General features: G+C 43.9%; 2 protein-coding genes across 5 annotated transcripts in view; both read left to right on the top strand.

Moving 5' to 3' along the window:
• The window catches only part of LOC119373388 (transcription factor kayak), a 167,817-nt gene that overhangs the window by 108,669 nt on the left and 34,164 nt on the right, over window positions 1-24,984 (top strand). The gene's annotated exons all lie outside the window — the stretch shown is intronic.
• LOC119373390 (uncharacterized) lies at window positions 12,649-19,975 on the top strand. Of its 3 annotated transcripts, none has more exons than XM_037643417.2 (5): window positions 12,649-13,073; window positions 16,153-16,338; window positions 16,705-16,888; window positions 17,438-17,585; window positions 19,694-19,975. In XM_037643417.2, the coding sequence occupies exons 1-5, from the start codon at window positions 12,944-12,946 to the stop codon at window positions 19,778-19,780; spliced, it is 735 nt and encodes a 244-aa protein (XP_037499345.1). In that variant the 5' UTR covers window positions 12,649-12,943; the 3' UTR covers window positions 19,781-19,975. The 3 variants fall into 3 exon arrangements, with proteins under 3 accessions (XP_037499345.1, XP_037499344.1, XP_037499346.1); XM_037643416.2 differs by having other exon boundaries at window positions 16,144-16,338; XM_037643418.2 differs by lacking the exon at window positions 16,153-16,338.

Raw genomic sequence — 24,984 nt, 5'->3', positions numbered from 1 at the left:
AGTTTTTCGCATTCATTCTTACACGGACACTCATCCACACTCACGCACGCACGCACTCGTGGGCGCACACCAGAAACAATGCAGTCCATCCGGTGGTTTTTCCCGTTACCCTTATTTTTTTAAATGTCGAAGCAAGTAGTGTCGGTTCCGTGATGTGTTTTTTAGAATATTCCCACTGTAAGCTTCTAGAAATCTTATTCCGGCACTATACACTACGTGCCTTGTTTTAGAGATCAGTGACAAGAATGGGAAATTCAGGAAAACGGGATCGGTAACGGCTTTTCATTCATTCTTTTTTGCACTGTGCACTTAAAAAACGAAAGTAATAGTAATTGTTGTGGTTCTACGCCCCAAAACTACTATATGATTATGAGGGGCGATGTAGGGGAAAGCTCCGTAAATTTCGACCACCTGGAGTTTTTAACGTACGCCTAAATCTAAGTACACGGGCCTCTAGCATTTCGAAATGCAGCCGCCGCGACCGGGATTCGATCGCGCGACCTTCGGGTCTGCAGTCGAGCCGTAACTGCTAGACTACCATGGCGAATCTACTTAAACAAGACAGGATCGAAGAGACGAGTACAATGAATTTGATCAAAACATATGTTTACGAAAATATTTACGTTCATCTCTGCTGAGACAAAAAAAAATTATTAAGCTCTGAGTGGGAGTAAAATAGCGCGGTAATAACACAGCGGCGAACTTCACAAGACGAGAAAAATGTTCAGCGAAGATTTAAAGAAGTCGTCGCTTTGCTGAGTGTCGTAATACATGGTAGCGAATCACTCATAATATTCGCCTCCTTATTCCTGCTCATGCACAGCACCGTCATTGTTTTATCGTTATCACGATGAGTATAAGTTCTCGAAACATCATATTTATCATCATCATAATTATTGCCACGCGTGCTTATTTTTCTCTGTTTTATGTAACCGACCCGTTACACCTATAACCACTGCCTGGGGAAAACCGCGCCCGAAGATCTGAGAACATTCCCGATCATTTTAGAATCTTCCGGTAACATTGTGCGCCCAACGCGCGCAATAGAGTTGATTCTGGAACTAACTCGGGCACTAGCGATAACGCTGGAATGCCAAAAGTACAAATGCCGACGCTTTTTACTGCTGATCTGTTTATTCGAATACCCATGACTGCGCGCACCGCTATCGTTGCACTTTGAGTGTCATTCTTTTCCTGGGCACAAGTGCGCCCAATAAAGAGTTTGATCATTACCGGCTTCAATTGCTTTCTTAACCGTCACAACCACGTGACACTATTCTGATGAAAAAAAGTTGATGTATTTGAGAGGGATTCGTCAAACGAGAAGGTAAGGGGTGGGCAGATACGGACACCAGCAAGAAGCGAATAACACAAGCTCTATGTGTGCACCACTTACCGCCCTCGGGATGCATCCTATTCTGTATTTTAAGGCGCGATGAAATTCTCCAGCACTTATTGCCTCCTAATTTCCAAATGGCATCACATCCTATTGTTAACAGAAATTAATGTCATCCTACTTGATCGGGTCCATGTCCTAAGAACATAACCTGCGCTTCAAAACTACACCGAAATATTTCACAGTAATTTGTATGCTTGAATTGGAACCAATCCTGTGACATTGTGACTTCAAAGGATCGCTTATGGTCATGGCTGCTTTTGTAAGTTTTATAAACTCACTCTTAATATCGGATTGCCACGCAAAATCTATGCCACCTCCACGACCCGCTCCCTCCAACACAGTTCCTCTTTACGCATTTGTAAATGTCACGAATTTTTTTACAGAATGGAAAGCTGGTTGTCACTCTCGATATAAAGGACGAAAGCTACGTACTGGACTGCGTCTCGTTTCCAGTGACAATCGGGCTCAACTGAAGACCTGCAGATATGTACAATAACGTGGAAGCTGAATCTGCGTAAAAAACGTCCCGCACTGCTTATTGGCTTCTAAACCACAAAAGTTAATTGGAATTCACTGAGGTAGTTTCTTCATTCAGCCCCTGCAAAAGAGCAACGGTGATTCGTTTTATGATGCTTTTGTGATTTAAATAAACTCGTAATTCTGAAATGTGGCATGTACATATCAATGCCTCACTCGTTTTCTGGAGAAAAATGCACACCTTACAACAACAAAGCCCGAACGAAACTATTGCTTGTACCGAACGCAGTTCATCATGTAGGACGCCTGCGGGTCAAGTTCTCGTTTTCTGCTTGCGCTTGATTTGATTTTTTATTGATTTATCACAACACTTGGGATTGGAGGCGGAGGAAAAAGCCATTTAAGAATGGCTTGAGGGGGTCCTTCGCCCCCGTACAGGCAAAGACAGCAGCTGAAGCGCAGACATTTTGTTCACACTGTTGATACATACAATTTGTGATGAACCATTTTAAGCACAACATGCAATTTGAATAAACCACCAAAATGCATATCAATTGCTTGCTGCCCTACACAGAACGTCGTTTATTTGCGTACATCATATTCACATCAGCGTGATGCACCAGCAACACTTCATCACAAATATAGCAGTGCATTTGTGTCTTTTAAGTACACAACTTTGTAAAAACTGACACTTTTAACAAAATGCTTAGGCTAGGAAAACCCGTACAGGCCAGACATGTTTACATCACGGATGTCAATTTGTTTACTGTTATAATAATTTAGTAAACGTGGAAGTTTGTTCAAACATTTGCCGATCATAATCGGTTCGACAATGCGGAACATTCATTGTCTGTGTCGTTCGTATGTTATATGACGCTTCTTTCGGGTGCAACTTTCCTAACACCATGACGAGAAAATTATGGTGCTCGCAATGTAGGAGATAATCAAGGAGCAATTAGTACACATATATGTCTTGTCTTTTAATTATTTTAAATTCTCTGTACAGTTCTTCAGAAGGATGCACAGTTGGCACATCCGCAATTATTCTCGAAAATCTTTTCTTTTAAACAATAGCCCCAAGAATTTCAATTCGGTGGTAGTGCCCCAGACCAAATTACAATAGTACAGGTACGAGGACAAAAGGGCTTTTTAAATCAACAATGTTACTGCCTTCGGGATTCGACTTCGGTTTCAATTCACAATACCAGTTATTGCACTTAAATTTGCAATACTTCACTGACGTGCTCATCCCACTGCAGTGATCTTGAGAAATGCACACCAAGTTCCTTAATACAATTAACAAGCAAAATCTCTGAGCAGTAATAAACAAGGTTACCTCTTGCAGAAACCTGCCTGGCAATAGAATGAAGAACTACGGCCTTCGTCTTTTTTGTATTTATCTCAAACTGATTATTAGCTGCCCATGTATTTAATTCCTCTAACACATTAGCTTCGTGAAAGAGATAGGCATCTCATGGAGAGGAAATAAATATGCTGGTGTCGTCAGCGTAAATTACAAATCTGATTTATGAAGAAATGTTGTCTGTATCATTTATATATAAATTAAAAATCAAAGGCCCCAGAATGCTGCCCTGTGACACACCCGAGATCATTTTCTTTCTGTCTGACACCATTTCGTTCATCGAAACAAACTGACGTCTTTATGAAAGGTAACTTTCAGTAGCGTTAGGGGAAGCCCACCAATGCCATGGTGATCTAGTTTACCAAAAAAATTTATTATTTTTCCGTCGAAGGCTTTTGTAAACTCGACGAGAATTTCAAAGGCAAATTCTTAGGAACCTCAAACTCCATGAGTGAATCTGAAACCAAACGAATTTTTTTTTATTTTTGCCATCAAAGGCTTGTGTAACCTCGACAAAAATTTCAAAGGCAAATTCTTAGGAACCTCAAACTCCATGGGTGAATCTGAAACCAAACGAATTTTTTTTTTATTTTTGCCGTCAAAGGCTTGTGTAACCTCAACGAAAATTTCAAAGGCAAATTCTTAGGAACCTTAAACTCTATGACTGAATCTGAGACCATCTAATTCGGTTGAGATTTCAACCAAATCACATGGTTTCAGAGGTTGCAATCAAAGCATTTCGCAGCTCAACAAAAATTGTCTCGGCAATCAGTATTACGTTCTTAAAAACTTATCGGCTACTGCAAAATCACCGACTGCCAGAGCGCAAACGTTTTCAGTTTTCGTTTCAGAACTTGGGAAGTTTCTGGTCACTTTCCTGGCATACGTACAAAAAATGTGTGGCGAATTACAGTTGCATTAAGCTAAGATTCCTTTGTATATTCAAAGAAACACTGAGCAAATATTAATGTACATTCTTTTAAGTGCATATGCTCCGAAGTTACAACAAGTTCCTGCAAATGTTTCTCAGTTCCCTTCCACATTTGAAAGCCTGTCGTCATGATGGCATCCATTATCTTTAACTCCCAACAGTAACACAATCAGCAGCAGGTTCTAAGAAATAGAAACAATGGTGTATTTATATATCTTGAATTTTTCGGGCACTGTATACATCGCTTTCAATTATTCGCTTCCAGTTACTGAGTACTGCCATCACTGCTTCTGGGCGCTTCTGAAAAGAATAACTTCTTTTTGCTTCTATACTCGCAGCAGTATTGATATTTGGGTTTGCGGTGAGTTATGCGCGCTTGCCAAAGTTGTTTCCCGGCATTTGTAGTGCTTGCATAACGGACGTGTTATGGTAATGAACTTAGGTTTCTCACCACTTCACATGCTTCGAAGTCTACCTTGATACCATGCAGATCAAGCCGCACGATAATTTACCATGCAAATAGTTACTTGATATAGATGAAATCACAAAAAAACTAGTCCAACTTGAAATTGTAGGCTTGAAATTTACGGCGACATAATGTGAGTTAGGGCGTGACCGAATGTTTAATGCCACTTTACTCGCTCTGAGTAATGTTACCAGCCAATGAAAATTTTTGAAGGCTACAAAGCTACACAGCAATTTTATTATTGTTTCTTGAATGCTACATAGTAGGCACGCGTAATTTATTGACCTTAGTTTTTCTCCTTCCATCAGCACATTACTGTTCCTGGACGCTGGAGTTATAGCTTTTAGTGCGATATCAATTATTTGGACACTCTCGGCTGGATTTTGCCGTGGGCGTCCCCGTCATGTCCCGTATATGTATATGTATATCTATATAAAAGCCACAAATAAATAATTCAGAAAAATACTTTCGACGCGTGGATTCGAACGGGTGACCCCTCACTCCAAAGTGCGCGGCGTTAGACGGCTATAGGTTACGAAACGTAGGTTCGCTATAATACTAACGGCGAGCTATTTGCACGCACCCCTTATCGCTGGCGGTACGCAGATCTCGGGGGCATTTCAGCGTGTTCTCTGCATTACCAGCGAGATGGAACGAAGGGCGCGCTTGACAGGTCGTCGCCCTGCTTGTTGCGATGCGCGCGGTCAGCGAACACCTGCGTAGTCTCCCGGGCACGCGCACTTATCTCGTGATGGGGGTGGGTTGTTCCTCTTGCGCTTTCACCGGAAAGCTTGCGGTGAAGTTACAGAGTGCACGAACGTCACTCCACTGGCTGCAGCGGCAGCGTTTGCGAAACGAGAACACTGCCCAAGCACAACTGTGGCAGTTGTTCGCGCTCTTCCTGTGTATACCTGTGGGTTCGTTTCGTGCGTCCTTCTTTGTGTTTGAGCATCGCGCTTGCCGTGCTGTGAACCTTGTTAGTTCGCGCTCATTCTGTGTGTGTTATTTTCGTGCGTCCTTTGTCCTTGATTAGCGCACTGCACATTTCGAGCTACTTGCCGTCCATCGCGTGACATTTCATTGCTTCGCCCATGCGGCGAAACTGTGACTTTTTTTAAGTACGCAAGAACCCTTGTGATAAATTGTGGAAGGATTTCAAACACCCACATCACAACTGCCTCCTACCGCCTATATCTCTTTCGAATTGCACATGTCTTCAGAGCACTGAAATATTTTCGAAGCACTGTGCTATAAACACCCAAGCTGATTACCCGAGGCAAACCGACGAGAAGCTATTTCTACCAAGGGTGTGTGTTTTCCTGCTGCATCCAAAGTTAATGACTTAGCACATTGCAACAAATTGGAAGGATATGCAAAATAAAATAGGGACCCATACATCATTTGTTAACTGTTAAAGGGCGATACTTTAACGACGAAGGAGGATATAAAACTGGGGTCTGCAAACAGTGAGATTCTAGGAGACGTAGCATAACCTAATTAGCATAAGAAGGTTATGCGAATATTTATTTGTCCCACCCGTTTGAAAAGGATAAGCGAAGAAAAATAATTACAGTCGAGGAGGAGGACAACACTTTTATTCAAAACCATAGAAGATGGTTTCCTCGACTGCGGGAGGCGACGACGGTTAGTCGGCCAGGAGCCCCTGCTCCTTGGCGGCTGCCTCTGCCCTCCTCGTGATCCAAAGCTGCTCGTGAGGGTGGGAGCTGAACAGTGTGGTCTCCCACTGCTGCGTCCCCGGATGTCACTAGTCACTTCATGTTTCAACATTTCATTGCTGCCTGGATATGAACGCATGACTGTCATTGCTGCCTGTAGCAAATGAACCGTTCCTCTGTTAAGCACGTGGAGGAAGGTCCAGTTCCCGACATGACGATAGGAAAAAGTTTGGAGAGAGCATTGCGCAATGCGACAGAAAGAAGGAAAGAAGGAAACAGAAAAGGAGAAGGCAGAGAGGTTAATCAGAAAAAATTCGGCAGACCCCGCGCGTTGTGGGAATCGGTTTCATGCGAAGCAGTCAGCGAGTACTTCTATGCTGTATTTTATGGCTTTGAGTCAAGCACTACGAGAAGGATCGACGTGTTTTTGTAAGTGCAGTAGTCGTGCATACATCGTGGGCTTACCAGGCACGTCGACAACACTGGCGTTTAAAAGGTAACTTATAGTGCGACGTAATGTAAGCTCTCACGTTAGAGTACATGCGTCAGTTTTATCGAAACTAAGTGCCCTTTAGGGTGCAATCATGTGAATATCACACGTAACTTTCGTTAATATATTCCTGCGGGGTCGGGCAATGCTTCAATATAGCGTGCTGAATCAGGAATACAAATGTAATCTTCATTATACTGCTATAAAAGCGGATCCAACACTGGAACCACAGACGTTAATCTGATATGACGCCTGTCTCGTAGGAGTATATGCAGTGTTTATTGCTTTCTTGTAAAATTAGATGTCCAGCACCACAGCCAAAACTGACATTGCACCGTCATTACGCCTGCATAGGCTGTTTTTCCAAACCAGTTTATAGACCTGGCGTGGTTCTTTGGTAGAATACCTGATTGCCACGCAGAAATCCTCGGTTCGATTCCTGCTGAGATCCTAATTTTTATTATTTCTATTCGGTCGGGTCAACGCTGCCGATGTCAGTTTTTCTTAACGCTCTCGCCTTTAAATTACCATTGTTTGCTTTCGTACAGACTTTCGTAATGACCAGTCCTCATGGGACTCAGCGCTTCGAAGCACACAGCTCATAACTCAGCTCAAGGCAGTCCGGAGGGCCCGGGCCGTCGCCGAAGGACTCTGTCTACCGGCCCCGACCTGGGTGGAGCCGCCGGATTGATTGGCGGGGCCTTCAGCACCGCTTTCTTTCTCCTCAGGACCTGAATAAAGTTCGCACTCACTCACTCGCCGTTCCTGGGTTGATATAAACTGTGAATCACCTGTGATACATACCCGTACACCGCGGCCCGCGGTAAACGGGTATGTGTCACACGTGTCTGGAGGAAAGGGTTTGGCAACGAAAGCGACAGGATTTTCACATTATTCATGCCATGACCCGACAGTCATATTCGTCAAATCCTCTTGCCTTTCCATGCCAATTTTGGTCTACACCAAGTTAAGGAGGCGATCATGAGAGCACCGAGACATAGGCGGCTAGATAGATAGATAGATAGATAGATAGATAGATAGATAGATAGATAGATAGATAGATAGATAGATAGATAGATAGATAGATAGATAGATAGATAGATAGATAGATAGATAGATAGATAGATAGATAGATAGATAGATAGATAGATAGATAGATAGATAGATAGATAGATAGATAGATAGATAGATAGATAGATAGATAGAATAGATAGATAGATAGATAGATAGATAGATAGATAGATAGATAGATATAGATAGATAGATAGATAGATAGATAGATAGATAGATAGATAGATAGATAGATTAGATAGATAGATAGATAGATAGATAGATAGATAGATAGATAGATAGATAGAAACGCTCAAAGTGCCAAAGGTTCGCTAAGAAATGCTTCGCATTTAAAACTTCCCGTTGGTTACCCTACACTTGGGTCTTGAGGAAAGGGGATAGAAAGATGAGAGAGAGAGAGGAGAGACAGAAAGTAAAATAAGAGGCAGTGAAGACAGTGGAGGCCCCAATATTGCTATATAGTGGAAAAACAGGTAAAAAATCTGGATTGTGGGTTTTCTTTGAAAAGATGAGTAATTACATTTATTTCGCGAAGCTTTGAAAATTAGCTATCAATAGGATTTGTCTTTGCTATCATTGCGCAACCTCAAAAGACCAAGCTGCGTCGTATGTGGTGGGGGCGACTTTTGAAAACTTTTATGAACTGACAAACGTAAAAAGAAAATTACAGGCTTTATGGTAGTTCCCCCGTGTGATAGAACTTATGATCTGCAGTCTAGCGCCCTTTGAGACCTAGGATTGATACACGACCTGCCGGTTCTGTGCAGCAGTAAATCAAGAGAGCTTCCTGAATATGTTGAACTCACTAGGTGACGGGTTAATACAACTCTATTGCTGACACGTGCGTGGAAAAGAACTGCTTGTTCGCGGCTACTCGAAACCCTTCTAACGATAAATGCGTTCGAAAATCCATGAGAGCAGTTACTAGTTTGTTCTTATTTAGCATTGGAGCCCACCAAAGAGCTGGTTATCCAACAGAGCCTGCATGATGTATTGCTAAATGCGAAGTTTTACTCTGGAGAAACTTAGACGATTGCTCTACTCAGATTTTTGGCAATGATTAGTCATTTCCACAAATACGAAGTGGTTATATAAAAATGCAATCAGATATCACTTCATTATTTCTTACACTTACCCAAACACCCCGACATCGGACATTGCTTGTGGGCTGTGACTACAGAAAAAAAAAAGGCGCAGAAAATATAAATCGATGTACAAAGGGCCGAAGATTGCCCATTCATATAAAGAAAAAAGAAAGGCGGCTTCACAATAGCGGTGCCAAGCCTGACGCAAGAGCGCAGTTGGGTGGCCCTCCTTGTTTCTCTTTATTTTTCTTCCTTTCTTCTCCTTTATCTTTATGTATGTTCGTTGTATCTTTTTCCTTGTATCCGTTTGTTTTTCCTTCTTTGTTTCTTTCTTTCTGTCTTTCTTTCTTCCTTTCTTCTATTCTTTCATTCTTTCTTCCTTTCTTTCATTCTTTCTTTCTTCTGTTCTTTCATTCTTTCTTTCGTACTTTCTTTCATTCTTTCTCTCGTGCTTTCTTTCTTTCTCTTTCATTCTTCCTTTCTTCCTTTAATTCTGTCTCTCTTTCTTTCGTTCGTTCTCTCTATCTTTATTTCATTCGTTCTTACTTTATTCTTTCTTTCATTCTTACTTTCTTTCTTTTTTCCTTCCATTCATTCATCCTTTCTTTCTATTTCTTTCTTCCTCACTCTATTTCTTTCTCTCTTTTTGTATATTTATTTCTCTTTATTGCCCTTCTATCTCTCTCTCGCTCTTTCTGCTTCGTTTACTATTTTTCTTTTTTCTCTTTATTTCTCTCTTTCTATCTCTTTGTTTCGGTCTCTCTCCCTCTTTCTGTCTTTTTTTTGTCTTTATTCCCTTTATTTCTCTCTATATTTCCTTTTCTCTTTTTTTTCTATCGCTTTCTTTCTGTCTCTCCCTTTATCTTTTCTTCTCTATATTCTCCGTTTCATTCTATCTCTTTCCTTCTCTCTTTCGCGTTCACGTGTTGCACGTGCTCCACTTCGCTGAGCAGAGTTTTCGTTTGACGCTCGCACCTGCTCTAATCGGTAGTGGGGCTTGCTGAACTTCTGTGATGCATACCCCCCCGTGGAGTTTTTTGCAAGACCGCACAAATTACGGCGAGCTAGAATACCTTCGCAGTTAAAAAGAAACAATATATTAAATTCACCGATGTGGCGTACAGTTTATGTGCTTCCGTGGCCTACAGAAAGTACCTCCTGAGGGCTGCTGTGCAGGAAGTCGCAAGTGCGATTCTTCGCCTGACATTGACTCATAATGTTGGAAGCGAAAAAAAGATGGCGGACGCTTAAACTTCGCCTTTAAGATTAGAATGCGATAAAATAATTGTGCCTGGTTCACATCCCATTCTCATTCGCTTGTCATGCTGTGGTTCCCCGTGGACAGCTCAGCCGTGCCACGAGGAGCTGGTTGTCTGTGCTCGGAACACTGACAGTTTTAAACTCTCGTACGCTGCCTACTGTATGTGCAGTTGCGAAGTGTTTACTACGCCATAGTTCATCATTTTGGGAAGTAGTGCAGTAGCCGCTACGCGTCCGCAAGGCAGTACGCGCACCTCCGCAGCTGCACACTTTGATGATGCGGCTGGTGAGATGATCGATTACGTCTGAACGTATTATAAAGAGAGGGCCTTTCAACCCCCAATCTATGCGCAATTCACATGGTGTGGTGCCTGGTACGATACAACGCTTCTCTCACGCAATATTACATTTGCTAACGCGACTCCTCGCTCTGCACGTAACGGCTCTGTGCAGTTTTTTACCGAAGCAATTGCAAGTGTTGGCATGTTTCTTTGATTGAACACATGACTGCCACGCAGAATCCCTGTTTTCGATTCCGATGCGAACCCCTTATTCTTGTTATTTGCATCCATCGCGATTTCATTGTTCACAGGTAACGACGATTTTTCGCTCGCAACCAACGCCGCCGACGCCGACACTAGAACTTCTGCGACACGGGCTCTTTAACGCTATTGCGGTAAAACTCTACTCTGCACCGAAAACGACGTGCTCTAAAGAAAACCAAGGCGGCTGCATCTATTCCGGCGATCGCTACAGCGTCCGTCAAGATTAGCTACTCAATTTTGGGACGGTAAAGCACACACTCTGCTGTTATAGCAAACGACGAAGTTTGTCCACGCGTTGCTGCTATTCAGGTCATCTGTCGTGTCCTCTGCAGGTCGCTAGGTTTCCACCTCATCTGATAGCAAGAACTGGTCTGCTGTGGTGGTGAGCAAGTTGAAGTATTAGTAGAAAATAAAGCACATGGACGGGGCCACAAAGGCGTGAAAAATAATTGGCCGCGTATCTGCGTGCTTCGCTGCAAATGTCGTGTAAAGACGATAGAAGAGGCGCTGTGTGAGATATGGACGCCATCTGGCAATACGTCGGGAAACTTGAGTGCTGTGTTGCGTGCTGGTAGTCCCGGCGCAGCAGCAGGCGAAGACCGGCGGTGACCAACGCGACCGGCGGGGACGCCAGCCAGCCCGAAAACGCGGTTTGGCGCGAAGCGCTGAAGCAGAGAAACGTCCGCACTCAACGAGTACTCTCCACACACTCTTTTATTTACACGTCGCCTGGGTAAAACAGGAACGCCAGAGCGGCGCCCACAACCGGCAGCCTGAAGGCCGCCCACAACGCTGCTTTTTCATTTTTTTAAATATTTTTTTTTCACCTTCTTGGCCTTCTCAAAACTAAAGTTTTTCAACACCAACCCATGCCATTCGTACAGTGCAATACAGAACCGAAACCGAAACACAACAATGAGCTCGTGCGAAGGGCACGGAGGAAGGCAAATGTCAGCGCAGTCGCATTTTCAGCTTTGTTGAAACAGCGCTCACTAGACGACGACGAAGTAAAAGAAGGCACAGGAGCGCTGTTTCAACAAAGATGAACGCATACCAACTCGCTCAAGCTTCCATTCTTATGCATTTTCGGCGCAGCTTAAGAAACTAGGGTCCTTAAAATTACGTATGTATGCATTTTCTATTAAAGCAACACGCCACCTAATACTTACCTAGTGATGTTGCACCTCAGATATGCATGATATTTACTTTTTGATCGACAACGTTCACAAGTATGAACAGCCGTACCAGTTCAAGACGGCTGGCCCTTGGGCAAGTGGTTCAACTTTGGCCGAGTGGCTGAATCGAGGGACGTGCCGACAAACAGAAAGACAGAAAGACAGACCAAAATTTCTCCGTTTAAGTTCCCCAAGAAAGACTATCGTCTTTAATACAGATAGCGACAGCGAAAACCAGCACGCTTATGTAACCCAGGTGATTGCTTTCCTCAGATTAAAAATGATCGAATTGGCCCGTTGATAAAAAAAGATTCACGGTCCCTTATGCATTTGCGTTAGACGACTGGGAGGCGACAGCCGTCCTCTTTTTTTTTTCACTGTATTTAATCCCCCCTCGCCTCCCGAAAGCTTTCTGGCCCAACGTGGTTTTGCACTGCCTCCGCGATCGGAGGCAATGTAAGCTTTCTGCACGCCACGTGGTTTTGCAGTGATTCCGGGATCGGCCTCCTTTGACCAAGCGATGATGTAATCTCATCATGTAATGTCATCATAACGTGGCGTCGTCATCTGACGCCTTAGCTACGTCACGATGACGTCACACATTTTGGCGACATGTGAATTCGTGATGACACCATAGGGCGACGAAATCAGGCGATGATTTTTTCGTATCAGTCGTATTCGCGCGGCCGACGGTCAGATGGTCACACTTCGCGTTTGACGAGGCATCTAAGGCTTTCGCCCTAATAATCGTTATCATCGTGACCGAATCCTAGCGGCTCGCTGGCTCAATAAATTTACAAGCGAGTGACCGGACCAGCAAACGGGATGCAATAGGAATCGGAGATGACTGGGAACCTGACAAGAACTGCTGCCGCCATGTGGACCGATGCCCTCGTAACTGTCACGCCGACGTGTCGCAAACGTGTGCTGAAAGGGAGAAACCCAGGTCTTCGAACTTCCTCCGGAATCGGCACCGTTTCGGCATGCGTTTAAAAGCCGAAGGCAATGCCGTCCAACAGGCAATTTGCGTCGCAGCTCACAATGACCGCACTGACCGTAGCTAGTTTTACCTTGCTGGTTGTCCTGCACTTCGGCTCGGCATCTGAGCAGCAGCCGGAGTTAAACAAGTGCTCTGGTGAGTCGTGCACCCTATACCGGTGCTGCATACTGATGCTAACGTGTATGCATGCACGTTAGCAACTCGTCAACTCTATGCTACGTCTAAATGTACTGTGTTGTACGTTTTCACATGTAACACGGGCACACTTTGCTGTACAGTATTAAATATCAGCTATACGTTTTTGTAAGTAATAGAATCGACAATACCTTGTCTTCTTCATATCTGCTTTCTCACATCCAGATCTGTTAACGAGGCGCATCATGTTTCATGAGGCAGTGCCGTTTTTACATGTGTTTGTATCTTCCGTGACTACAATGCTGAGGCATAACAGTGGGATGTGTACACAGAATGCTATACTTAGGGCTTGAGCTACTTAGTTTCTTTCTTCGCACAGTCGAGTTTGCGGCGAAAACATTCTTCTTGGATCGGGGGCACGAAGACTTCGCCAAGCTTTGCGAGAGTGAGCGCTAATGAAGTGGCTATTCTCAGGAAACGAAAGGTGCGGCTACTATATGTGACCCAAAAGGGAGCACGGCTAAGCGCCACAGAAGGGAGAGTGACGCAGTAAAAGAATCGAAAGAAGGAGACGATAGTGCAGAAAGAAAATTCTTAACAGTGAACATATGTTCAATTCTATGCTAGCTAGTTTCAACGGCACAGACAAAAGATTGCTATCGCCGGACAAGATCATGGAACATCGGTTAAACCACTCTTGCATATGCTACAGGTATACACAAACCGTACTAAGGTTTACTAAACCGTACTAAGCGAACCTTTGGCACTTTGAGCGTTTCTATCTACGTATCTATCTATCTATCTATCTATCTAGCCGCCTACGTCTGGGTGCTCTCATGATCGCCTCCTTAACCTAGAGTAGACCAAGATTAGCATGGGAGGGTAAGAGGATTTGACGAATATGATTGTCGAGTCATGACATCAATAATGTGAAAATCCTGTCGTGTACGTCGTCAAACCCTTTCCACTAGACACGTGTGGCACACACCCGTTTGCCACGTGCCGCGGTGTACGGGTATGCGCCACAGGTGATTGACAATTTATATCTACCCAGGAATGGCGAGAACAGACATTGGTTACTTAAATGCGAGAGCGTTAAGAAAAACCAACATCGGCAGCGGTGACTTGACGAATGGAAAGAATGAAAATTAAGATCCCAGCAGGAATCGAACCCAAGCATTCTGCCTGGCAATCAGGTATTCTACCACTGAGCCACGCCAGGTCTATAAACTGGTTTGGAAAAACAGCCTACGCAGGCGTTATATCGGTGTAACATCAACTGTGGTTGTCGTGTTTGCCATCTAATTTTACAATAAAGCAATGATCACTACATATGTACTCCTACGATACAAGCGTCATATCAGGTTAACGTCTGTGGTTCGAGTGTTGTCTCTGCTTTTATAGCAGTCTAAAAAACATTACATTTGTACTCGTATGATTCAGCAAGCTATATTAGAGCATTGCTCGACCCCGGAGGAATACATTAACGAAAGTTATATATGATATCCACATCACCGCACCGTAAAGTGCACTTCGTCCGCCAGAATGACGCAGTGTCCTCTTCATTTCTTACGAGGCTGGGCGATGGTCTTATGCTGACCGAGTATGATGCCAGATTGATTGGCATCCGCTTTGTTGACAAGGCAACGCACAGGAAGTCTACCAATACTACAAGCGCCATTCATTGATGTTGGTCTACGTAGTACTATCCAGGCCTACCAGCCTCGACGACCTATAACTCACCAATGCGAATGGTGGATTCAGGTTCCGACATGTCGCCGGCTCTATCGACTCACAATTTGTCGACGAAATGACCGAGGCATTCGCGAATTCCAACAGCTCTACTATACCACATACTTCACTACACATGGACCCCTCGATACTGCGATCACGACCGGATCCTATAACAAGTCATGACCAGATGCTGGTGCTCACTGATCACGGTGATGATGACCTTGTTCAAGAACTGTCAAGAACTTCTCCCACACATGTACACGGGATGGTGAAACGTGCGTGCGTTCTACATCATAAGGGACAAGTATAAGCACTACATATCAGCTTACCGCTTCTGGTGTTGGTGATACCCACGTTGCCGTTGGCAGCGTTACCCAACCGTAAACAACTGGTTATATAACACAAATGCAGCTCTTCAACATATATGTGTGCGTATAAAATTGATACAAATCTTTAGAGTCATTTTGTGACGTGTCGCTTGATAAAAAAATTACGCCACAGTCACCTTCCCGCCGCATGCTTCGCATAACATCGACTCCCACGGTACGTGGGATCTGCCAAATTTTTTAAAGGTTACTGTACTGCACCACCACGTGCAAGATCAAAGGGACCCTGAAATGGTTTTTGCATTTTGCACAAACGCGTTGAGCCCGTAGAGTAGGTACTTTGGACCATCACTAGAACCATTTAAGCTCTCTCAGCAAAATATTTAATTTAAAAAAGGCTTTAAATCTTCGAATCGCTACAGATAGCATCGCCGACGACGTTTTCATCCATGTTTGCCCATGGCACGTTGCCTGGTTGAGCAGTGCCACACAGGCGAGCAATCCGATTCTATGTTCGACGTACGTCACTGGTAATTTTTCCAGTTTAACTACCAACAAATATTGTTCATAACTGATAGAGTATACTGTGATTCTAATTAGTAAAAAGAGAGATTGCACAATTACAATTGACTGTTACCCTTCAGGTGGGCAGTGTTCATCGTCTGACTGCGTTACAACGTGCTGCATGCTGACGTGAGCTGCGCGACCATTGTTATTTCGAGGATTTGCTTCTCTAGCACCATAAATCGCCCTTGCTGCGTTGCGAGTTGCAAGTCTAGCGATGTCTGGCATGTAAAGCAGACGCATCGTTTGCCCGTGCAAGGAAACTGGCGAGCAGAATCGCAGCAGCGCGTCGGTGCAGGGGTCATCGGGCTTTCCTTATGCGATCAATGCCAGCATCCATTCGTCTGCGGCCCTAACTCAGTCCCAAGTGTGCCACCTCAATTCCCATATTTGCACTTATGGTTGATCATTCTCACATAGGTTAAACTTGTCCGCATACTTATAAGCGTTTGCAGATTATGGGCATACTGGAGAAGATCATGTAAGCCGGCAGCGGCGGAGGAGCTTTAAAAAGGCCGGTATCATTGCAGCACCTGGCGGCGTAGGGATGCGGCTGCGGGAGGCCGCGGGAGGCGCTGTCGTCGCCAGCGAGGGCGGCGCGCTCGGCGAGTTGAGAAGGAAAAGCAGTGCTAAGCAGGAGGGTAAGAGCCGATAGCCCGCGGCGGCCTTCATGCAGGGTGTATCAAGGCCGCTACACCGCTTCATTTTTGGTGTGAATGATTTGATAATCTTGTATCTTTAACGCTACCACAATTAAAAAAAAAAACCGTTTCAGGGACCCTTTCGAGTTAACTTTGCTCTACGAGTGCGTCGTCATTCAATGGATAATTGTTACTCGTTTTATCTGCTACCTGTTTCTTTTTTTCTCAATCATTTTCATTGTTCTGTTTCTTTTTTGTTTTTTTTTTTAGTGTTTCTCTATCTTTCGAGTTAGTTATATGAATCTGGCTGTAGCCCGTCTAGGAGCCAAGCACATATGCCACTTCGTTCTTTGATCTCTCTCCCAGTGGGCATCAACTCATTTATCGAAATCGCCAACGTCACTGTCAAGTACGCAAGAGTATCGAAGAAAGTGGAGGTTAATGCCGTGATCAGGGTGAACAAAACCTTCGGTTCCAGTCCGGCTTTGGAAATCTACGTCAGTGCTGTGGACGAGAACTCACGCTCGTGCAACCTCAGCGCTTCGCCGGAGTAAGTACTCAGCTTTCTTTAGAAAAAAAATGGTTCTCTTGCCGTTCGCGGACTCCTTCCAATATTGCCAAGCTTTGCAGTGATGTATTTGGTGGCGTTACACTGTATTTATCCATTTCGCTGTGCACCTTATACACCGTTGTTGCTTAGCGGCTGTGCTTTTGCGCTGCTCAGCCCGAGGACGTGGGTTCAGTTACTGGACACAGCGGGCGCATTTCGATGAGGGCGATACGCAAAAGACACCTGTGGATCGCGCTCTTTACGACAGATGACCAGTGTCGAAGGCGGAAAAAAAAATGCGCCAGCGATTGTTCATTCCCGCTGAAATATATAAGTACAAATCTCTCGCGTAGCGATGTTCTGGAAACGCTAAAAGAAATATATTCCTTATTCTCTCCTACGCTATCAATCACAGATTTCCGGCGCTGCAACTCCATATTTATGTTTCAACCTTCTGAATGTCGTCTTGTAATGTGAAACATGATCCATGTTACATGGTGGATAACAGCTGTGTGTCTGTGTGTTTTTCTTTATGTGTGCTGACGACAGAGAGCTGAATCTCTGCGATGGAACAACGCGTACAGAAAAAAAGCTGACCTCTGAATGGAACAACGAGTGCCCCATAGAAGCAGGTACCTACAACGGTGAGCTGTCATTCAAGGTTCGACCCTCCAGAACGGCCAAGTCTTGCCTAAAGGTGGGTAAATGGTTCAAGTGGGCATTTAACGTTACGTGCTGTGCATCTCATACCTACAAGCTATATAGTGCCCTTTGGAAGTAAAAGGCACACTGAAGTGAAACAATGAATTAGTTTAGATTGGTAAATTGTAGTCTGAGAACTCTAATGTCCGTAATTTCAGCATCACAGGTTTATTAACAAAAAAGAGAAAACCGAGGTGAAAGTTTCATTTTTAAATTTCGCGCCGAATTATTCGCGCGTGACGTCACGAATTTCAAAGTGTCTTTTGGTGACATTGACTCAACAAAATTTCTTGAGACTTAGTATGTTAATTCTATGACCCTCTCTGAGGACAATGTAATTCATTGTTTTTTTCATTAGGAGTTATGTAGGATCTACTAGACGTCGTCAAAGTCTATGACGTCAGGGCCTTTGGTGCGGGAATCTCAATGTGGCGTCGCCACCCGCACTTTCTTTTTTCGCGTTTTTTTTTTTCGCTGATCAAGCGTCTTCTAGCACCAAGCATGCTGGTTTTGGAATTGTAAAAGGGATTTACTAACATTTGAAAAATCATTTTTCTCTTTAGTGTACCTTTAACGTGGGGTTCAACTGCCGCCATCTTGCGCGTAGTTCCAATTCGGCCACCAGAAGGTGCCGCTTAGTCAGGACGACGAGGACTACGCTTGGGAGATGAGACTCCCAAACTTTTGACGGCGTGCGACACTGGGTGAAGAGGGCACGTGAAGCTTGCTGTCGCGGTTCGCAGAAATGAGGCACTGAGCACTGGCTTTTTTTCTTCCCTCAAAGACGTCGCTCCCTCCTTCTCTGAAGACTTTCGCGCACTAGTCCCTGCCCCCGGCGGTGCGGTGCTTTTGAAGCACCATTGGAGGTACAATTGCGCTGCAAGCGCAATTGTACCTTCAATGATAGAAAGATAGGAAGAGCAGGCTGTCGGCCGGCAGCGCCGCTCCGTCATTATCATGTACACGAAGAAAATTCTATGGTCGAAACGCGCCCCTATTTTCTTTATTATTAGTAAATTACTCTTTCACAATACCAAAGCCACCACGCTTACAGTGAGAAGGCGCTTGGTTAGCGAGAAAATGTGCAAAAAGAAAATGCCGGTCTCGACGTTACGCCGTTTGATGCAGGAATGACAAGGTGGCGTCGCGATCGGCATTTTCTTTTTGCACATTTTCACACCATCTGGTCATTTTTTTGCACGCCACCTTGTGATTCGTGCAACAAACCCCGTGACGTCATGAATTTTGATGGCGTCTTCTAGGTCCTACGTCACTCCTAATCAATAAACATGAAGTAGATTGTTCCCTGAAGATGCCATAGAGTTAACACACGATGTGTCAGAAAGTTTCGTTGAGCGAATGTCGCCAAAATACAAACAAAAGTTTCGAAATTCGTGACGACACGCGCAGAGACTTCGCCGTGCAGTTTAAAAATGAAACTTGGACTTCGAGACTTTGACCTCGGTCACTAGTACATTGCGCATAATGAAACGACAAATAGATATTGCAGATTACATTCTATTCGCGACGACGCGTTTGAAAAGGTCACATATGTATTAAGCGCGATAAGGTATTCGTACAATATACTCATCAATACTAGTGCCGAAGTACATAAACATGCGAATAAGCATGGTATATACAAACAAAAAGGTTAATCACAAGTGTTGAGGCACATGGCTGAGAAGAACATGAAATGTTGAGCTCCAAATAAGCTGTACATATTCTGAAAAATTCACATCAATAAAAAAATTAGGCATTTTGAAAGCTGCGGCGAATAAGATGGTAAAGACTGTTCTTATTGCGTCTCCTCGGGTGAAATTGTAAGCAAGAATTTTTAGCGCGAAATATTTCATGAGTTTTTTCATTTGTTCACGAAATCTGTTAACAGACGAAATATTAGCAGCAATTATACCGCTTATCCATATCTTTCTAGGCTCCTATAAATGAATATATGTGGGATATATGTTAATTTAACGCTATACTAAATTGAAATGTGGTGGACGTGGGAGATGTTTTATGTGTAATTTTCATTTTCACTGCATATGCATTTCTCAAGTCTGCGTGAAGAAATGTTCACTTCAACCTATCTTATTCATTTTTCAGGACAACCCTCTACTTGTCACGTTGAAAATTAGGGACGAAGGCACCATTCTGGATTGCGTGTCTTTCCATGTCACCACTCATCGCTAGTGAAGAAACCTTTTGAAATATGGAAATGGCTATTACTTCAATCCAAAAAGAGTGCTCAAGACTATTCAAGTATGCTGACGTAGATGTTTTCACACTTCGGCTCCACACTGATAAACGATTTCTGAGAAGGTCGGATGATTGATTTTGTTCAAACCTACTGAAAGATGCGAATAAAGAAAAGCTGAGACTATAAGACATCGATGTGACTTTGGTTTCCGATTGGTGCTCATTGTTATTACAAAGCCATTGCAAGGCTTTGCGCCAACTGTCTGCAGAAGTACTTCAGGCTTTTTGGACACTGGGAGCACCCCCCCCCTCCTCCACGGTAAGCGTTGTTGTCACCCACATCTGCCGTCCTCCTCTGGACGGAGCGCTTCTTTCTACGTGCAGGTGCAGCTGTTATTATTACTGCGGAATTTATTGATGTGGGCAGTTTACCAAGGGCCAAGACTATCGCTAAAAATTCTGCAATAAAGATGGGCGTGTAATTTGGAATTCGGAGCGAAAAGGACCAGTCGATAGCATGGCAGTATGTACCGATGCCACTGTTTTTTATCTCTCTGCGCAATGACATTTGCTTGCATTCTGAACAGGTAGTCCTGTAGGGTAGCTCTTAACATGTTACTCGGTAGGTGTTCTGCACTATTAAGGAAAATGTCATCAAAGTAGATTTGAAGAGAATTTGTTGCATTACAAATCGGTATAACCTCCCTTATTTGGACGGACAGTGGATCGAGAAGAGATTGTACAAATTTTACATGAGGTGTGTGAAATCTAGGCCAATGACAATAAAAAAAAATAAACCAGGTTTCGCAATGAGAACTGTTTGGTTACGCCTTAAAGGGGATTCAAATGCCCTTAAATATGTTTGTACAGCCAATATTCTGAATATAGTGACAAGTGAGGGAATTCTAGCTTCCATATGCAAAACATTATTCGCTACAAATTTAGGTAGCCCTAAGCACATGCGCAGTGCTTGCTTCTCCTAAAGAACAAGGGGACGAAGCTTAAAGGCAGCTGCTCCGGAGTATAAAACACTCCCAAATTCTAGAACCGGTCTTACATACATGCGAGTGCGGATCACTTCGTTTGTATGTCCTTCTACACCATGGCACATATCCACTAGGGGGGATTGGCCAAGAATTAGTTATATAAAATTTGGAAGATAACTTGAAAATGAATAAGAAATAAATACAACGAAAAATGAAATAGTAGATACCGTATAAAACAAATACTGTAATGACAGTGCGATTACGCTGGTAGACCAGACTCCCGTATTAACCTGATCGGAATAACTTCGAATAGGTTTGTTAGATTTTAACGGGGTTTTTTTAATTACTTAACGAATATTTATTGGATTCAGAATTAAAATGGTGTACGCTTTGTAGCTTGAATGAAATTACACACCGCATCAAAGGCTGTGGCTATAACCTAGCCTGAGGCACCGAAGCTGAGTACAGTTCTGCCGTTAAGTTTGAGCCTAACTCTGAAAGCGGAGTGATGAGAAGACGTTTTCTGATAAGTGAATATCTGCGACACCACAGCCTGCAGAGCGTCGTCTTCTTCGGTTAGCGCTTGACGATGATAGCTTTGCAAACAGTAGCGCATGCCCTATTCTGAGTCATTTAGTGGCAGAAGTAAATAGTTGGTATTTGAATATATACAGCAGAGCTTTTTGGTCGTCGTTTTCCGTGTGTCCTAGATGAAAAATTGTCATCATCGTGAACTGGCACGGGATGAATCACCGCCCAAGCAATCTCTTCAGATGGTTAAGAAAAAAGGTCGAAACGTGCGGCCCTAATCGGCTTTTGGCGCCCCTGTGTTTCCTTGTTAATTTTTATTGCACCAGTGGTGAGTGGTGGAATTTCCAAATTCTGTGACGCATAAAATTTTACAGCAGAGCTGTTATGGAGGAGTGAAAAAGGCAGAAGCGAAGAGAACGACTACAGAGATAGAGAGAGAAGACATAAAAGAAAGAGAAAGAGATTGAAAAGTCAGGCTAAAATATAAAAAAGAGAGCGAGCATAGCCGTGTATAGTATAGTACAGAAAGGGGTGGCAAAGAAACAAGTGAGAGGGTTTTGCCTAGCCAAGCCAGGGCGAGCTAGGTGCCACGAGCTCTGACATGACCCAGCCTTGCGCGACTTAGTGCAAGTTTCAATAATGTTTCTTTAAATGTAGTCGCCTTTGCGCTGTCGATGAGCTAATGACTCGCGACGATACCGTGAGGTGTGCCGCCAATGAGACCATATTAAGGGACCACTAAAGGCAAATGTTAATTCGGACGTTGATTGTTGAAATAGCGCTCCCGAAACATCGTAGTGCTTGTTTCGTGCCAAGGAAATGCTTATTTTAATGAACGTCACGTTTTAGTTGTCCGCACAGTGCTAGCTCACTTCAAAACGCGCGCTGAAAAGGTCTCCTGACGTAGCATTTGCTTTGTCCAACATTGCCACCTTTATTGCCGGTAGCCGACGTTGTGGTTTCTGCTCTGAAGGGCACATTACACAATGTCACACGGGCATGGCATTTTGTCGACAATTTGGTTAGAGTGACTTTCATGAGCGTGCAAGGCACGCGCAACGGTACGCGATAACGAAACTACTACTGAGACGTGAACCGCGCGACCGGTGCGCAGCCATGCGAAAACGGAAACTTTTGCGAAACCCACGTTGTTATCCACTGTAACGTCAAGTTATTTTTTCCATGAATCAAACAGGAACGCACAAGCAGAATTTCATACGTCTTGCAATGCTCGGAATGTTGATTTCTTATCATAAGTTACCTTGAATACTAGTGATAATTTGTACTCTGGACTCTGACGTCATCTGACTCGTCCCAAGCGTCCCACTGGTGGTGACCATAGTGTTATGGCATTTACCTTTATGTATCGATTACTAAAACACTGCTATTGATAATATTGATGTTTTAGACGTTCTCAAAAAATTGATCCCTCACTCTGACAAATTTTTATTTGCCTTTAGTGTCCCTTTAAGAGCTACTCTAGGCGTATGGCATGCTGGCAGGCGTATACACTAATTAATTGAGCGCATGCCAGATAGGCGATTTGCCTATCTCATTACAATCAGTCACCTGCATTGTGTATTATGTCAACTACTGAATGTTACTTTATTGTACTACATAAATTTCCCATTGACGTATCGTTCACCGAAGAAGGCAGGGCACCCATTTACTCAACTCGATACGTGCTCTGGTTCAGCTGCCATGGCTGCGACAAATCGCTTTCGGTCTGCATCAGTATTATTGCGTAGGTTTATCACCGCACCAGCCATCTGCAAAGAAGTAAGATAAATCTGCTTGAGAACATGACATGTTAATCACTATTACTGCTACTGCATGTTCGATTGGAGCGCATGTTTACGAATTGTCCGAAGAGTGAGAATGTATTACTCAATATAAACTTTAGCAGCGAATTAATGAGGTTCACGTTTTTTTTTGTTAGTCGGAACCAAATACCCAGTGACAATGAGGCCTTGGAAAGCGTAAGGGATATTGTTTCCAGTTTTCATACTATAGTGTGCTATTGTGACATAAGGGGAAAGTGAATTACGTCCACGAAAAAAAACGTCCCGTTGGCAGGACCGAACCCACCAGCTTCGAATTACGGGTATAAAGTTGTTTTTAGGCTTATTTCACGGGCTGACAGAGCAGAGCCATTATGGCGCATTCATACTGGCCTGGAAGGGGCCGAAGACGTTAAGAACGTTAAAGGACGTTAAAGAACCCCAGGTGGTCGAAATTTCCGGAGCCCTCCACTACGGCGTCTCTCATAATCATATGGCGGTTTTGGGACGTTAAACCCCAGATATTATTACCGAAGAAGGCAAAACTCACTAGACATGTGCTGTCTTCTTTCCGGCCTAAGCGGCCGGAAAGCCACGCGGCGAGGCTGATGCGAAAAAATCGGTCCGAGAAAAAATCGGTTCCGCCACGCAATGGCGGAACGCCTTTCCGCTTGAGGAGAATCTGTACTTTGGCTCCACTAGCTTATAAACCACGTCATGTAAACATCTGGCCGCAAATTCAAAATGACAGCCAAGAATTCGGCGGTGGTTACCCGTGCTGCACAATACTGACACACACAGATGCACGAAGACGCGTTCCTCAAGAGCGTGATTTGGATTAAGATTGCTGAGAAGACTGGAGTTAGCAGAAAATGCAGCAGCACCGAGATGCCGTTCCCCAACGTATCTTGATTTGGCACAGACAGACGGGCGAATCTGCCGCCGCCGCTGTCGCCTTGTCCGCTCATGTAGTTTCTGCTGGTGTATCTCCTGAACAACGATTTGAAAAGGTGAAACCTATTTTATTTCCGTCTCTTGCATTCATACCTTGAATTCGGTACCAAATTCAATGGTCAGGAAACGAGAAAAATGTATTTCCTTAAAGAAGTGGCGAAGGCGGCGGCGGCATGCAGGAGGGGCACAACAAATGCGAGCGTTTTCGACGCCCGCTAAAGTTTCGCTTTTATTTTCGCTTCTCAAGTGTGAAGGTGCCTTTAGGGTGAAAGATGCGAATATACGAGATATTTTTTGTTGTTAACTTGCGTTATACTAGCAAAGCAAAGCGAGAAGGCACTACTCGCAATTACCGTAAGGAGCAGTGCTCTGTCGAGGCGAAAGAAGCTGGCACCGGTAAAGCACATTTCTTCAGGTTCGATGGAGTCGTACAGGTACCGCACCTAAGGGCACACAAAATGGTCTTTTATAGGTTTTTCTTCAATTACCACCTGTTCCGATTGATTAATAACAATAATGGTGGTTCTGTACCTGCATTAGATATTCACTGGTCGGATTTACTATGGCCATTGCCTCGGCAGCATGCTTCAATTTTCTCGCCTGAATGGACAGAATAAATCCAAACACCATTACATCACTGTACTTCGGTCTTCGTTTTAAATCGCTGACCAACCCACATATTACCGAAGCAGACGAATTCACTGCCATCATGGTTGGCGTTTGTGCAACTGAGGTGCTGATACCTGAGGGCCGCTCAATACGTTACCAATCCAAAATTCTGAGTATACGCAAATTCACGCATTCTCGAGAGGTTTTTACAATTATTTCATGGTTCCTTATGTCTCTTGGATAGCATACGAAGTATGCTATCCAATACACATCAAGAATAAATCACCCTTCGATGCCTTCTAGCCAAAAGGCAAATTGTTCTTGGGAATAAAATCTT

This window comes from Rhipicephalus sanguineus, chromosome 11 (genome assembly GCF_013339695.2).
Source record: "Rhipicephalus sanguineus isolate Rsan-2018 chromosome 11, BIME_Rsan_1.4, whole genome shotgun sequence".
Lineage (NCBI taxonomy): Eukaryota > Metazoa > Arthropoda > Arachnida > Ixodida > Ixodidae > Rhipicephalus > Rhipicephalus sanguineus.
This window is presented reverse-complemented; position numbering and strand designations above follow the sequence as displayed.